We start from the raw sequence: 17666 nt of genomic DNA, 5'->3' as shown, positions 1-17666 counted from the left end.
TATATATATATATATATATATATATATATACATATATATATATATATATATATATATAATGCTTTTGTATATAGTATCTCATTTGATGGTCATATCAATCTTGTGTCCAAAGTAGGAAAGGTAGCTTTGTTAGGCCTTCTTACAAATAATGACTCTTAAGGAAATGTTCTTAAATGGGCCAGAAAGGACCAAGCTTGGACTAGAATGCATGTATTTTTTTTTTTTAAGTCTTTTCACGTTCTACCACATTGCACTGGGACTCTCTAAGTCCTTGGCATTTCAGTTGTGTGAGGTGATGAGGGAGAAGTTTTCATATACTGAGGTATGGGGAAGACATTCTTGCTTACACATGATTTAACTGAAACTTTATGCTAACCAGAACAGCATGTTTCGTGGCCTATTAAACATACATTGTACAGTTGCTTTAACCATTAAAGAAAAGGGTGCCTTGTCCAGAAGTAATATGTCCATTTTTAAGATAGAGATAAATGTCTCCCTCTTCCTGGGACGTCAATGGTCAATGCTAGTACTCCTTAGATGACAAGGCTCCCTTCCCAGGCGCAAGGCCATACTGACTTACTGTGTACGTGATGCTGTCTTTTTTGAAACCTTGAAAGAATGTACCCCTCTCGCGTTTGATATTCTTTGTTCCGACAAGATATAAAACTGTGCTGAAACCATGCTTCCTTGGAACAGTTCCTCAGAGCTACCCAAGGGGCTGCTTGTCAGGCTATACTTCTCAGTTTGGCTCAAAACTCTCTTCTATTCTTATTATAGATCAGTTATTGATGACTTCCCTCTACACAGTGAAATAAATACAATTCAATCTTAAATTTAGTAAAGCAGCAATTGAGGCTGAGAAAGAAATAAGGACCTTAAATGGTTGGGAGAGTCTAAGTGCAAAACCTGGGAGTCGGGGGATGTAGCTCCCACTAAAATTAAAAAAAAATGAGTACTTACTTTGAGCCAGACTCTGCTAGGTGCAAAGTTAAAATATGGTTAAGAACAGATCCTGCCTTTGAGGAACTTTCTGACTAGAGCAGCAGGTCACAATCTAGTGATCTGGACTTTGAAGAATTGATTAGTATTTACATGTGTGCTCAGAGGAAGGGTGGTTCAGATAATCAGATCAAAAGAGAAGGCAAAAAGGCATATAAATGATGAACTTTTGAGAGTGAAGGAGCCCCCAAAGTTTGTCAGTTTGATACGGAAAATTGCTCTATTATTTTGTTTCTTAAGTAAAATACTCACCATCAGCATGTATGAAACCAGGGGCAAAAGAGACTTTTTTCAGCCGTAATTCCTATGCACCACCCCCTCCATTTAAAAGTTCTCAGTCTACCCCTTAGGGTCCACACTTGAATGTAACAAACTTTTAAAATGTAACCACTGTACAGTGGTGATACACCGAACAGTGAGATAAACCCTAAGCTCATTTGAAAGAAAACTGAACAGGGAGCCAGTGACTCGGGTTTGAGCCGTGCCTATGCTACGAACTCTTCTGTGATCCTGCGCAAGTAACTTCTCAGGATGTCCCTCTCGGTCTATAAGATGAGTATGACCCAAAGGTCCACCTCACCGAGTTTTGTGCGGATGATTTTTAAAATTCCAGTGAAAGCATTTCCTCTACTCCATTTAGGGTGCTTTTGCTATCTCCGGGCTCCTTCCACTCTCGCCACTTGGAGATTTGGTGCATCACGACCCAAAGGCCTCAACTGCCTGACCGTCTCTCCTCATACACACCCACGTCCCTCGCGCTAGCTGAGGCTGCCGAAAGAGGTCTCGTAGCTGAAGTCACACACTCCTAAAGGTCAGGAGAAAGGGACAGAAAGCTCCGATTCCAGCCGGAGAGACGGCAGAGACGCCAGCATGGAACAGTCAGGAAAGATCCCCTATGCGCAAGCGCAATGGCCACCCCGTACCTCCCCTCCCACGGGAGGGGGCGGGCCACGACGTGCTCACGTCGGGCGCACTGCCGTTCGCGAAGCGTGCGTCGGCGGCGTGGGACCCGCCCCTAGGGGAGGGGGCGGGGTTTCTGCCTGGCAGAGGTGGGAGCTCTTGCAGTCGTAGGGAGTAGGTTTCCTGTTCCGGTTCTCGGGCTCAGGTTAGTCACGTGGAAGTGCGAGCACCTAGACAGTTTGCGCTTTCCGTTCACCAAAGCATCTTCCCTTTGGTGATACAGTCGCAGATTTCGGCCGGTGACTCTGCCATGCCGAACTTGCGGCCCAGGCCCCGCCGAGGCGCCGGACGGGGCGCCAGGGCAGCCGGGCGGGACGAGCTGGTGTCGCGGTCCTTGCAGAGCGCAGAGCACTGCCTGGGCGCCCAGGACTTCGGCACCGCCTATGCCCACTACCTCCTCGTGCTCAGCCTGGCGCCGGAGCTGAAAGACGATGTGAAGGTGAGGAGGACCCTTGTTTCTCTCGCTTGCAGGCAGATCCTGTGTTCTTCTCGTATAAAAAAATGAATACATAAATAAATTGGAGGGGGGTACTATGAGTGCTTGGTGGTGGTTATTAATGTTTACTGTTCACCCTTGACTCTTCTTTTGTTCGTAACCACAACCAGCGTATCAGAAAATATTGTCTGCTGCATCGAAATATATATCCAGAATCGTATCCCTTCTTACCACCTTCTTTTTTACTGCCCTGATTCAAGCTTCAGTCATCTCCTTCTGACTTTTGCAATAGGCTCAGGCTCGAAACTAGGCTTTCTCCTGCAGCCTACCGCAACACAGCCAGTACGAGCTTTTCATAATAAAAGCCAGATGATGTCATTTCTCTATTTCAAAACTTCCATTTCATTCAAAATTCCGAAGGTTATATTGCATGAGGCCTCAGGTGATCTTCTGCCACCTCCTATATCTAATTCTAGCAAGTCCCTGCCCCAGGACCTTTGCACGAGTCTCTACTGTTACGTGGAACGAATGTTAAGTTTGGGATTAGCCTAAAGTAATCATTCGATGATGCATTCTTTAAGTTTCAGTTATTGGATTATTTGTGAGTTATTCTGTTGAAATGCTGTACATTTTTTTTCAAGTTATTTCAGAATCTAAATTTCGAAAAGTGATTTAACTTAATTTTGCATTCAACTTTCAGCCTGAAGCTCCTTTGCTTTATTTCACCCAGGGTTTCTCAACCTCAGTACTACTCATGTTTTGGATGGAATCTTTGTTGTGGAGAGCTGTCTTGTGCATTGTAGAATGTTTAGCAGCATCCCTGACTTCTACCCAGTAGATGTCAGTAGCATATAGACATTTAAATTTCAGGATCAGCTGGCCTCAGGGAGGAGAATGTGTTATGCTGAGATACAGTTTGCTCTTTTAGGTAGGCAGAAGTAGAATAATGGATCAATCCAAGTGCTTTTTCCTCAATTCTTTGTTCGTTAGTTTCCTCTTTCGTAAAATAGGGAAAATACCTTTTTTTATATTTAGTGTGTATTAAAAGTATTATCTAAAGCTTGTATTTCTTTGCCTGGTGTTAAGTAGGGTTAAGTAACTAGCTCTGTTTCCTGCAGAACAGAGTCCCATATTTCTTTGCAGGGTCCTCTGCGAAAGACCTATCTCTTTAAGTCTTATTTCCTTCTACTCCCCATCCTTACACCTCAGCCACACCAAGTTGCTTAGCTGTAAATTCCCTGATCCATTTAATATAATCTGTTTTTTTTCCCCCTCACATCCTAGAGTCTTCTTCCTTTCCTTGACTCTCTAGTAAAATTTATCAAAATTCAGTTTCAGGTATACACTCTTCTGTATAAAATATGTGAAGATGATAGAAAATGTGTTCCTGACTACAGCCTTCTGTCTTTGCACTGGGTTGCAGTGTGGAGAATGTTTGGGAGAGGTGTAATTGGAACTAGGTTGACAGTGGGAAAACTCTTCCTGTAGTCCAGCAAGTGGTTACAAGGACCACGTTGTAACAATGTGGGGGAGAGGAGGTGACAGATTTAACTATAATGAGAGAGAATTGGCTGGGTTTCAAATTAATTGTACTGGAGTTAAGGTGGCATTCTAAGGTGACTTCTTAGTCTGAGGTTGGGTGGTACCTTAACCTTATATCCTGTGTGAGAGAATACGATGGGTTCAGTTTAGAACATTTTGAATTTTTTCAAAATTGTATGTTATATTTCTCTCTATGAGGCTCTCTGAGGATAGGAACAGGAGTTATGTTATGTTGTTCTTTGGTATTCTTTGCACACCGATCAGGAAATATTTGGGTTGAGCTGAATTTGAGATGGCTGAGGGTCCCTGGTTGAGATGACCAGTAGGGAGTGGTAACTATGGGTCTGAGGTTCAGGAGAGAGGGTCTCAATTGGAGATGGAGATGTAGCATCCATCAACACATAGGTGTTGGTGGAGGTTGGTGGAAAATATGATATGGCAGCCAAGTATGGAGAGATTTTGCAGAGTGGTCAAACTGTCTTAATTCTGCATGTTATTGCCATGTAGGTGGTAAAATTTATGCATTTACGCATTTGTTTATTTAGCAACAGGGCCTATTAAAGCTAAATTAAACTTATGGTAATTTTCAGTTATAACTCAGTTTTATCTTCTGTGGAATCTTCAACCAGTGTTGGATATTCTTTCATCTTTTTTTTTTTTTTTTTCAGTGGCTGTGCCATGCGGCTTGTGGAATCTTAGTTCTCCGACCAGGGATTGAACTGTGCCCTCAGCAGTGAAAGCTCAGAGTCCTAACCACTAGACTGCCAGAGAATTACCTCTTTCATCATTTATGTTACTGACTAATTTACTGTTTTCTCTTTTGTAAAGGAAACTTTTCAGTATACGCTCTTCAGATGGGCTGAAGAACTTGATGCACTCAGTCGAACACAAGACCTACTTGGTTGCTATGAGCAAGCCTTGGAACTGTTTCCTGATGATGAAGTGATTTGCAACAGTATGGGGGAGCATCTCTTCAGGTATGTAGTGGTTTCAGTATTACTAGTTAAGGATTATTGTGCATCAGTCCAGATTGGATAAATTGTTGTACACTAATTCGAACACGGGAAGTTTAATATAAACAATTATTAATTATAACAGGGGATCAGAGTAATGAGGGGTTGGCTAGTAAGAAGAGAACTGAAAAGAATATAGGAATAGCAGATATAATATATAATAATACCATATGTTATACTACATAATAGCCACTGCCCCTGGGGCTGAGATAGAGCATCCATGGAAGAGTTCCTCTCACTGGGCTGAGATCCAGACCTTGTTGGAGAGGACATAGCCCTCATTCACAGGATGGCAGAGAAGTCACTGTGGTCCCTGGCCAGGGAATTTGTTGTAAATCTGTTCTCTGGAACTTCCTGGAAATTTGCTGTTTCCTTTTGTAAGAGTGCCGTTCCCTGTTTGGGTTCCAGAATGTCTTTTTTGCTTAAACCATACCCAAAACGAATAGTCCGATTCAGTCTTTAAAATTGGCAGAATGCTTAGAGGTGCTTGTGAAGAAGTATGAGTGTAAAAGGGTTCTAATAGCTTAGTTCTCTTCAGTGTGTGGACCACACACTGGTGTGATCCACAGATTACCAGTCAATGACAGAGAAGTATAAAAATTGTGAGTAAACAGTTAGAAATGTATATAGCAGTTTGACATTGCTATAAAGCCAAGCATGTGGTCAGGGAACTCCCTTGTTGAAGAGAGCATGGACCACTCTGCTGCTGAAATCTGGTGTGGGAGTTGCACACTAACTAATCATGTGCAGTACAAGTATGTTGGTCTACAGATACTTAGATATTTTAAAAGGAAAGGGAGTTCTTTATCATAGATAGTTTAAGAAACACTGTTCCGGATGGTTTGATAGTTTTCTCCCCCTGTCTTTTATTATTGATTTGCTCACATCTAATTTAGTAGTAGTTTTTTGGGTTGACTCACCTTTAACTTTTTTCCTTAGACACAGTGCCTCTCTTTTTGCAGTCATATTTATTTGGTTTCTTTTATATTTAATTAAAATATATAATAATAACAAGTGTAACTGGTGTAAACTGGTCTGGCAGCAAATACAACTGACTTTTTTTTCTTTTAATTCAGACTTATTTATTTACTTATTTTTTACTGAAATATAGTTGACTTGCAATATTATATTACTTTCGGGTATATAACATAGTGATTCTGCATTTTTATAGATTATGCTCAATATAAAGTTAATATAAAATATTAATTAACTATATTCCCTGTGCTGTGCATTACACTGTTGTGTCTTAATTATTTTATTATTATTTTTTAATAGATCTTTATTGGAGTATAATTGCTTCACAGTACTGTGTTAGTTTCTGTTGTACATCAGAGTGAATCAGCCATATGCATACATATGTCCCCATATCCCCTCCCTCTTGCATCTCCCTCCCACCCTCCCCATCCCACCCCTCTAGGTGATCACAAAGCACCGAGCTGATCTCCCTGTGCTATGCGGCCGCTTCCCACTAGCTATCTGTTTTACATTCGGTAGTGTATATATGTGGATGCTACTCTCTCACTTCGTCCCAGCTTACCCTTCCCCCTCCCCGTGTCCTCAAGTCCATTCTCTACATCTGCATCTTTATTCCTGCCCTACAACTGACTCTTGATGACCATTCAGCTCAGTTGCTGAGGGAAAAGGTATGCAGGTACAGCAAAGAGGCACCTCTTAGCCGTAGGTGTTAATATCTTTTACAGAGGGAGTGGTTTTTAGAAACCACTGGTGTTCTAGAAAGTTGTTTAAATGGAGGATGGTAGGAGAGCCTCTACTATACCATAGTAAAGTAGTAATTCATAGTCAGTCAGTTGTTAGTGTCCTGGAATGCATAAGTATAAAAGGGATTCAGAAAGGAAAGAAGTGAATGAGAATTGCAGTCCTCACAGAAGGCTTCCCAAGGAGATGGCGCTTGGGCTGGGTAGGATTTGGGGTGCTGGTGAGGGGTTCTCAGGCCAGGTGAGTGGCACAAACAAAGGCACTGTAATTGATAGTATATAGTTGAATATTTTGTCTGTTAATTTTTACTCTAGAATGGGCTTTAGAGATGAAGCAGCCGGGTATTTTCGTAAAGCAGTGAAGTTAAACCCGGATTTCAGTGATGCAAAGGAGAATTTTTATCGTGTTGCAAACTGGTTGGTGGAACGCTGGCACTTTATCATGCTTAATGACACCAGAAGGAATACGATTTATAACGCAGCAATCCAAAAGGCGGTTTGTTTGGGCTCCAAAAACGTTTTGGACATTGGAGCAGGAACTGGAATACTAAGGTTTGTTGGAATTGTGTTTTAATTATGTATACATATATACTAATGTAAATTAAGGATTGTACCAAATATGGAAACTTTAACAGCAGAATTTAAAAGTAGACTTTATTTCTCATAATCTTGTTATGATTATTCATGGAACTTTTATTATTGTATTTTTCACTGTAACTTTTACTTAATTAAGAACTCGACATAACTACCAAGAAAAATTGGGGGTTATCATTGAAATTTTAAATAATGAATTTTAAGAGTACTTTTTACATTAACATTCTGGTTGAATCTAGTCGTTTAAAGTCTATTAGCATTCTGCATGCCAGCTGTGTTTTAATAAGGTGAATGTCATGGTTTATTGTATGCTTTATTGCTTGACAAGAATATTAGTTCATTTCTTAAAATGCAGAACGAATAATGGTTGTGTTAAAAAATAAAAGGAAAACCTCATGTTTAAGCATTATAATTCCACTAAAATTTGAAAAATTACAGTAGATTATTTTTTCTTGATGGAACACTTTTTCCTCTTGTAGCATGTTTGCTAAAAAAGCTGGAGCGCACTTGGTGTATGCCTGTGAGTTATCCAAGACCATGTATGAACTTGCCTGTGATGTAGTGGCAGCAAACGAGATGGAAGCAGGGATCAAACTCTTACATATGAAGTCGCTTGACATAGAAATTCCAAAACACATTCCTGAAAGGTATTATAATATGAACTAATTTTAGTGTTTATAATCCACTAATTTTTTTTAAAAATTAAGATATTCACATTTCTAGCTTCTAGTCCAAATAAAAATGCTAAAACCCTTATATTGTAAAGATGCAGATATAGGATAGTTTAGCATAAGATTGATTTTCATAGTAAGGTCATATTCTTGATAAAAAAGATTTAAAGATCTTGAGAAAAATTTGTGGCAAGGGATTTAATACATAAACTTCAGCTTTAGCAAGTTACTTTACCTTTGTTAATTTCAGTGTTCTAGTTGTCCCTCTGTGTGGTCAATAACTATTTAAAAATTGTACTTAAAAATAATGCATGAGTAGATGAAGCTTGATGGGCTTCATCACATTTGGTGTTAATATCCCTGGCTAAAATGAAGGATAGGCTTTGGCTTTGGAAGCGTCAGCTGTCAATGTATTTTGGCTTGGGCCCTTCAAATGCTTTGAATATTATCTCATAAGTCTTAGCTTTTTAGTATGTTATTTCACCTTGATCCATATCACAAGGGGATGGGATTTTAGAGCTAGAGGGGATTTAAAAATCATCTGGTCCAGTAAACTATCATTTTATTTTATTTTTTTTTTATTTTTTTTTTTGCGGTACGCGGGCCTCTCACTGTTGTGGCCTCTCCCGTTGCGGAGCACAGGCTCCGGACGCGCAGGCTCAGCGGCCATGGCTCACGGGCCCAGCTGCTCCGCAGCATGTGGGATCTTCCCGGACCGGGGCACGAACCCGTGTCCCCTGCATCGGCAGGCGGACTCTCAACCACTGCACCACCGTGGAAGCCCTAAACTATCATTTTAGATACAGAGTTTTCTCTGAGTAGCACTTGCTTTACTACATCTTCTGGATAGTCTATCTTTTCATCTTACTTAAATTCAGTTTACATTGAAACAGGGCTTTTTTATACCCTGTCATCATTGGGACTATGATTTAAAAAAGTCTTTTTCCATATATGTATGATAATATTTATATTTACATAATAGTTATGCTTTTCAATGGTCTCTACATATGTTCTCATGAAAGAAGTCCTGTTTGATTGTTGAGGCAGATATTATACCATTTTATAGAAATAAACAGTGTCCTCAATTGTCTTAGTCTGCTCAGACTGCTATTAACAAAATACCAGAACAGGTGGCTTAAACTACAGACATTTATTTTCTCACAGCTCTGGAGGCTAGAAGTCCATGATCATGGGTGCTGGCAAATTTGGTTTCTGATGGGAGCTCTCTTCCTAGCTTTGCAGATGGCCTTCCTGTGCATCCTTACATGGCCTGTCCTCTGTACATGTGAGGAGAGAGGGATCACTGCTGTCTCCTCCACTTTTATAAGGACACACGCCCTATCAGATTAGGACTTCACATTTATGACCTCACTGAACCTTAATTACCTCGTAAGGATCCTATCTCCAAGTATAGTCACGCTGGGAGTTAGGGCTTCAGCGTGAATTTTGGTGGTACACAGTTCAGTCCAGAGCATGAATCAAAGTTATGTTAATTCAATCTACATTTTTGTCACAGATGGTGTTGTAGAAGGATCTGTTGGCTTTGAATTAAGAGATACGGTTCAGCAATAATAATTAATAATAATTTATTTTGACCTTGAGCAAATCTGGAGACTTGAAGATGTTGAATAGGTGATTTGAGATACCTTCCATGTTCTAAATATTTGCAATCATAAATATTGAAAATTTTGTGACTATATATATAATACTGGGCTTAGGCTCTGTAGGGGATACCAAAGTTGTTTCTGTCCTCAAGGCACCTACAGTCTAGATAGGAAGATAAGGAATATTCATGAAAATATCTTTATCTTCTAATTACACAAATGAACGATACTGGCAGTAAGTAGTAAAGAGGTTCAGAGAAGGGAGACATTTTTTTGGTGTGTCTTTGAGTGAAATTTTCTAGTAAGAAAGAATGGACAGAAGATCAGAGCTCTGTGGATTAGGCTTTTGTGAAAACTCACAGGTGTGGGTAAAGCAAGAGAAGTAACAGGAGAGGGACACTCAGTGTGTAGAGGTAAACACAGCAGTGGTAGAGGAAGGATTTTGAGGGGCAGGCCTCCTCACCCGCACTAAATGTTATTTACAGATCAAGGAAAAGTAGAACCGAGAAAGAGTATTCATTTCGGTAAGTTGGGGAGTCACTGATGATAGAGAGTGTTTTTATAGAGTGTTGGGGATAGAAGTCCAGTTACTCAGGGTTAAGGAGGGGGACTGGTAAAAAGGTAATGGGTATGAACCACTCCTTAGGATTTAGGCAATGAAAGGATAATCCAGGAGGCAGGGGGTCAAGTGAAGGCTGTGTACTCCCACTACTATCCCCACCAGGAAGCTGCCGGTGGAGAACAGAGGAGCCTGACTCTTCCTCAAGATTCAAGGGTAGATATTAAACACAAAATGTATTAGAAAATTTTGCATATGAACTGTTTCTATAATGTACTCTGTACTCAGACCTTTCTGCTCTCAGCTTTGACATCTTTTATATAAATAGCATGATATTTTACTTACATATATTTTTAAAAAATCATTCTATAGAGTGTCCCTTGTTGTAACAGAAACTGTCGATGCAGGTTTATTTGGAGAAGGAATTGTGGAGAGTTTGATTCATGCATGGGAACATTTACTTTTGCAGCCAAAGGTAAGCAGCATGAAAATACTTACATTTGATTAAGAATTCATTATTCAGTAGATAATTTATTGAGCCCCTAGCATAATTGCAAATCAGTATGAGATACATCCCAGTCTTGAGGTGCATACTGTACTGTTGGAAAAAAATCAGTATGAAAAAACATTTAATAACATAGTGCAGTGTATACTTGTGTGCCCAAATGGTGTATATAGGCAAAAAACATTCCAGGACAGAATTCTTAGGAATTGAGATTACGTTATGAAGGGATTGACTCTGGAATTCTTGAGTAGGGTTGAGAAAGGGAAGTACTTTCAGTCTCACAGCCTTCACTGCTTGTACTTTTTGGCAGATTATCAAAAGGGAATATAGTGATAACTGGCATGGTATGGTTTTAAGGTACCAGTTGGACCCAGGCTACTGCTTGGACAGGACTGATTCTTATAATTGTCAAGTTATATTTTGCATTGAAATCCTCTACTGTGGCCCAGTAAATTATAGATTCGGTTTATATATATGTATTGTGAATGAAAGGATTTTAACATTTAATAAGAATTTAATACTTACAGAAAATGATTTGGATTTAAAGTAGCTAATGAAAGGTTGAAAGAAGAGCAGTTTGTTTTTCAAGTAGGTAATGGTGATTTTGGCCTCTCAGTTAAAGTCATACTGAATAGTCTTTTGTTGTGTGCAGACTGAGAGATTTCTAGCTCCCCACCTCCCTCCCTCCCTTCCTTCCTATTTGTACTGGAAAAAAAGAAAAAAAAAAAATGTACACACACACACACACACACACACACACACACACACACACACACACACACACACACACAGCAATGAAAATAAAAGAACTTTTTAAAGGAAAATAACCCCTTAACCTGCTTATCTTTTTTTTTTTAATAAACTTCTGCCTTTCCCATGATGAGTACTTTATTTTTTAAAAGTTATTTATTTTAATTTATTTATTTTTGGCTGCATTGGGTCTTCATTGCTGCGCGCAGGCTTTCTCTAGTGGCAACAAGTGGGGGCTACTCTTTGTTGCGGTACACAGGCTTCTCATCGCGGTGGCTTCTCTTGTTGTGGAGCACGGGCTCTAGGCGCACGGGCTTCAGTAGTTGTGGCACATAGGCTCAGTAGTTGTGGCTCGCGGGCTCTAGAGTGCAGGCTCAGTAGTTGTGGCACACAGGCTTAGTTGCTCTGTGGCATGTGGGATCTTCCTGGACCAGGGCTCGAACCCATGTTCTCTGCATTGGCAGGTGGATTCTTAACCACTGTGCCACCAGGGAAGTCCTGCTTATCTTAATTATTGTTTTTTTGAGTTTTTTTCTGATAAATTTTCATAGCTTGCCATCATACACACATATTTAGACATAATATAACAATATAATTTTTATTGTTATATTTTTAGACCAAAGGTGAAAATGGTAATTGTGAAAAATATGGGAAAGTTATACCGGCAAGTGCTGTTATATTTGGGATGGCAGTAGAATGTGCAGAGATAAGAAGACATCATAGGTAAGTGATTATTTGAATAGTAAATATTAAAAAATAGTAATTTTAAGGCATAGACTGTACTCCAGAGGTTATTTAGTGGACATTTATTCAGATGAGAATGTGTAGTTTTCTTACCTTTAAATTCATGATGTTTATTCCAGTCTTAATTTTCTTTTTGCTTTTTTAAAACTTTCTTCGAAAATATAACTCTAGGATTAAAATCAGCTTTCAGTTTTCTAGTGGAAAATTAATTTTGATACAACTTAGTATCCTTTTGATGTGTGATAGATTCATGAGAAAAATACTAAGTTAAGACTGATTTTAGAGAAAGTGAAGTAAAAATTTCCAATGTGAAAATAATTTTATTTCTCCCATTTTTCTCTTCTTAATAACTATTGATATTATAATGTTTTCTGGTTGGGTGGGATAAAATTTTAGGATCTTTCTACCCTTGAGATTCTGAGATTTATCACATATGATACAGGTGAAAATTTTTTTAGTTATAGAAGTTTCTTGGTTACATGTTTTTCTTGAACATTAATGAATTTTTTTATTTTGCTAAAATATCGATCCATAGTTTTTTGGAACTTTTTAAGGAGGCCCTCCATCTGCTAACTTGATAGTGTTAAATGTAACATATTTACATTTTAAGAAATACTGATGAGTAAAAGAAGAAAATAAAAATCATCCCAAAGCCTCACTAGTAGGCAACTACTGTTCATCCTTGTTGTATGAATACACCACAGTGCATTCCTCCGTTTTGCTGGTGATGGCCATTTAGGTTATATCCAGTTTGGGGAATATTGGAAATAGCACAGCTATAAACATTCTTGAACATTCTTTTGTTGGTGGTATGTATGAATTTCTGTTGGCTGTGTTCCTAAAAGTGCAAATGTCAGACACTCTGAGGTTCCCGTATTAAGAGTGAATCTAGAATAGTCATGTCCATCTTGAGCAGAAACTACGAAAGTCTTCCAGAGTGGTCTTGTTAATTTTCTATTCCTACCAATAGTGCATGAAACTATTCTTACAACACTTATTTTCTCCATTCTGGTGGTTGTGTAGTATGGCTTTAACTTCATTTCCCTGTGACTAACTTTTCATATGCTTATTGGTCATTTGGATATGTTCTTTTGTACAGTGTCTAAGTCTTTTGCCTACTTTTGTGTTTCTTTTATTGTGGGAATTAAAAAATATCTTTTGGATATTTGCCCTTTGTTGAGTAATGTATTACAAATCTCTTTTCCTACTCAGTGGCTTGCTTTTTTACTTTCTTCCTGGATATCTTTTGATGAGCAGAGTTCTTAATTTTAATGTACACTTATTTATCATTTGTTTTCCTTTATAGTTAGTGATTGTGTTTGTGACGGTGTTTAAGAAACCTTTGTCTATGAAGCTTTATTGCATTTTTATATTTATTTTTGCTGGATTTAGTATTAGATGGTGTTACTTGATTCTTAAAAAAACAAGAAAACAAACCCGTCTTTCTCCTTTTCCTCTTATTCCCCCTCTTACCAGGGTGGGTATTAAGGACATTGCTGGGATCTGTTTGCCAACCAGTGTGAAATTTCAGAGTCCAGCTTATTCTTCTGTAGATGCTGAAGAAACAATTGAACCTTATACAACCGAAAAGATGAGTCGAGTTCCTGGAGGATATTTGGCTTTGACAGAGTGCTTTGAAATTATGACAGTAGATTTCAACAATCTTCAGGTAAAAATAAAAGTTCAATTACTGTTTGTTTTTAATATATATAAATTTATTTATTTATTTGGTTTTATTTTTGGCTGCGTTGGGTTTTTGTTGCTGTGCGTGGGCTTTCTCTAGTTGTGGCGAGCGGGGGCTACTCTTCCTTGCTGTGTGAGGGCTTCTCATTGTGGTGGCTTCTCTTGTTGCGGAGCATGGGCTCCAGGTGCACGGGCTTCAGTAGTTGTGGCTCGTGGGCTCTAGAGCGCAGGCTCAGTAGTTGTGGTGCACGGGCTTAGTTGCTCCGCAACATGTGGGATCTTCTTGGACCAGGGCTTGAACCTGACGGGCTCTAGGCGCACGGGCTTCAGTAGTTGTGGCTCGCGGGCTCTAGAGCGCAGGCTCAGTAGTTGTGGTGCACGGGCTTAGTTGCTCCGCAACATGTGGGATCTTCTTGGACCAGGGCTTGAACCTGTGTCCCCTGCGTTGGCAGGCGGATTCTTAACCACTGCGCCACCAGGGAAGCCCCAGTTACTGTATTTAAGCATTAAATTGCATGCATTATTTTAAATAGTTAATACAGAGGACAGTCTTACTTTATGAGTTTGCGTGGGATTCCACTGACTGTATGTAAAGAAAATGATTAAATGGTAACCAGAATTCCCTCCTGAAATTATTTACTTACTGTAAATACAGAGAAAAAGATCCCTAAGGTTTTTGGGAATGTACAGTGTGCCTGGTGCTTTCATGGGTATTCTTAGGTGGCTCTTAAAACAGTGTTGCAATACAGTTATAATTATCCTGTGCTATACAGATGAAGGAACTATAGCTTACATTAATTCCCCCCAAATATGAATGTAGGGGCAGGAGTTATAACCTAGGTCTTCTGACTCTTCTCTGTGTCATCCTGCCATTTCAAATTAGCAGTATTCCTTGAAATGAAACATAATTCAGCTCTCTAGGTTGTTTGTGACCAGCCATCTTGGCTTGCCAGGACTGAGGGGTTCCCCAGAGACAGTCTTGGGCAAACCAGGACAACTTGCTGTCACCCTGGTGTGTCTGTGTGGGTAGTGGAGGGGTGCACTACACAAAGAAAGAGCCCAAGGAAATTGAGAAAGGTTACATCGAATCCTTCTCTGGAGATCTTCCTGTAAGGTTAAATGTTTAAGTACATTAAGCTTTTGAGATGAAACTTGCCTGAGTACAGAAGACTTTATGAGGGTCATTTAGCTAAGATCTTTGTAATTTAATGAAAGCTTTCCCCTATTAATTGTTACTAGGTTTTTTGTTTGTTTTTTGAGGTGGTGTGGAACTAAATTAACACTTTGGCATTGATTACTGTGGCTGAGCTTCAAGAGCATTTCTTTTCTGATGTAACAATCTTCCAGTGGGGAACAGTACAATCATAGCTGCTGAGTACTCCAAAGCTATCCTTTTCTTATTTTAATTTTTCTTTGCCACACACACACGAAAACACCTTATTAAGACTTTAATTTTGAAAATAATATCTGCCTGTTTAACATTTTCAAGTAATACAGTAGAAAGGAAGAAGAAAAAGTATATTTTTTTGTTTTTAAAATCTAGGCCCTTCTTTCTCCAGGTCACCAGTTGAAATACATCTTTTCAGACTTGCTTTTCTAATCTTCCACACACACACACACACACACACACACACTTTTTTTTGTTTGTTTTTTTGTTTTGCGGTACGCGGGCCTCTCACTGTTGCGGCCTGTCCCGTTGCGGAGCACAGGCTCCGGACGTGCAGGCTCAGCGGCCATGGCTCACGGGCCCAGCCGCTCCGCGGCATGTGGGATCCTCCCAGACCGGGGCACGAACCCATGTTCCCTGCATCGGCAGGCGGACTCTCAACCACTGCACCACCAGGGAAGCCCCACACACTTTTTTAAAACAAAATAATCTCTATTGCTTTGCCACTAGCTACCTTCAATCAACACTATGTCATGGACTTCTTTCTTCATCAGTAATATGTGTCTGCCTCATTGTCTGTAATAACTGTATGGTACTCACTACCATATATCATATATCAGAGCTTCCCATCCAGCATGCCTTAAATGGTTGTAGGTGTGCCAAGATACCGATCCGCTAAGGGCGCTGGGCAGGACTGAGAACTTACAGAAATGGGAATTGATATGATATTGGGGCAAGTATATAATGAATGTCTAAAATCCTCTTATTCCTTTAACATTTTTTCAGGAATTAAAAAGTCTTGCAACTAAAAAACCTGATAAAATTGGTATCCCTGTTATTAAAGAAGGCATACTCGATGCTATTGTGGTTTGGTTTGTACTCCAGCTTGATGATGAACACAGTTTATCCACAAGTCCTAGTGAGGAAACATGCTGGGAACAGGCTGTCTACCCCGTACATGACCTTGCAGGTATATCTTGTCTAATTTTTGTTGTTGTTTTTTAAAACTTTTTATTTTAACCCTCTAAGCATTTGAGTCAGTGTCAGAAAATTCACTATGAATATGAAGTTTCTAGTCAAGGGAGATTGGTTAAATCTTTCAGAATTTTCTTTTTCTTTTTTAAAAGTAGTTTTAAATAATTAATATATGTGGTTAAGAAGAGAGACTAAAATTGACATGTACACACTGCTATATTTAAAATAGATAACCAACAAGGACCTACTGTATAGCACAGGGAACTCTGCTTAATACTCTGTAATAACCTAAATGGGAAAAGAATTTGAAAAAGAACTAGATACATGTATATGTATAAATGAATCTCTCTGCTGTACACCTGAAACTAACACAGCATTGTTAATCAACTATATTCCAATATTAAAAAAAAAAGACTAAAACACAACTCTGCTGCATACCACTCAAAAATATCTATCATTAAATCATTTCTTCAGCTCTGATTACTCTGGTTATCAGTAAATAAGAGAAATGCTAGTCCATTTTTTGTGGAACACAGCGGAAGAGTACTGATTTTAGTGCAGGAGTTCTTACCACTTAGAGAATCTGATAGCATCTGTGGAGCCCCAGGTCCTAGAAATATGCACACTCATAGAAGTACAGAATTTTGCAGTTTAGAATTCATGAATCCATGGAGTTACTTAGGGATGTCCTATATTAAAAGGTATTTTACGTATAGAAATTTTTTTTTTTTTTTTTTGCCGTACGCGGGCCTCTCACCGCTGCGGCCCCTCCCGCTGTGGAGCACAGGCTCCGGACGCGCAGGCTCAGCGGCCATGGCTCACGGGCCCAGCCGCTTCGCGGCACATGGGATCCTCCCGGACCGGGGCACGAACCCGCGTCAGGCGGACTCACAACCACTGCGCCACCAGGGAAGCCCGATTTTTTGTATAGAATTTTTTTACTAGCAATTTTATGGGTTTCAATATAGTTTACAGCAGTTGTATTACATAGAAAAATTCTACCTTTTTAAAACTGGAAGGTAATAAATATTTACGTCTATGTAGTCTCTGTTTACTTCTATGTAGTCTCTTAATCAAGGATCTAATTTGGCAAGGTCATTAAGTCATGGAATCAATATAGTATTGTGGCCAGTATGGGTTTTGGAGTCAGTCAGGTAGATTTGAAATTGGGTCTTGGCTACTTACTGACTTCCTGGCAGGCCTTGCTGGTTATTTCTTAGAGCTTTTGTTATGTGATGTATAAAAATGGGATGATGCTGGGAATTCTTTGTTGGTCCAGTGGTTAAGACTGTGTGCTTTCACTGCCTAGGGCCCAGGTTCAGTCCCTGGTTGGGGAACTAAGATCCTGCGAGCTGTGCAGCGTGGCCAAAAAAAAAAAAAAAAAAAAAGAGGATGCTGCCTATGTTGCAGGATTGTTGTAGGAATTATTAGACATACTAGGTATAAAATGCCTACCATAGTGACTGGCACTCAATAAATAGCACTTACTTTAAAATTTTGTTTATTCTAACTCTCTTTCAGTAACTTAG

The 17666-nt window shown here is 39.4% G+C and overlaps 1 protein-coding gene across 2 annotated transcripts in view; it reads left to right on the top strand.

Annotated features, from left to right (window-relative positions):
- The first annotated feature begins 2002 nt into the window (after nt 1–2002).
- Nucleotides 2003–17666, top strand: part of PRMT9 (protein arginine methyltransferase 9) — a 28444-nt gene continuing 12780 nt past the window's right edge. The window contains exons 1-8 of one of the 2 annotated variants that reach the window (XM_007472007.1): nt 2003–2398; nt 4766–4914; nt 6981–7217; nt 7739–7906; nt 10466–10568; nt 11965–12071; nt 13569–13761; nt 15949–16132. In XM_007472007.1, coding sequence (XP_007472069.1) covers nt 2210–2398; nt 4766–4914; nt 6981–7217; nt 7739–7906; nt 10466–10568; nt 11965–12071; nt 13569–13761; nt 15949–16132 — 1330 coding nt within the window. In that variant the 5' untranslated portion in view covers nt 2003–2209. The remainder of the gene's footprint in view (nt 2399–4765; nt 4915–6980; nt 7218–7738; nt 7907–10465; nt 10569–11964; nt 12072–13568; nt 13762–15948; nt 16133–17666) is intronic. The other variant, XM_007472008.1, reaches the window with a different exon arrangement.

The sequence above is a fragment of the Lipotes vexillifer genome, unplaced genomic scaffold (assembly GCF_000442215.2).
Source record: "Lipotes vexillifer unplaced genomic scaffold, Lipotes_vexillifer_v1.1 scaffold269, whole genome shotgun sequence".
Lineage (NCBI taxonomy): Eukaryota > Metazoa > Chordata > Mammalia > Artiodactyla > Lipotidae > Lipotes > Lipotes vexillifer.
Note: the sequence above shows the minus strand (reverse complement) of the source record. Positions and strands in the feature narration are given on the sequence as shown.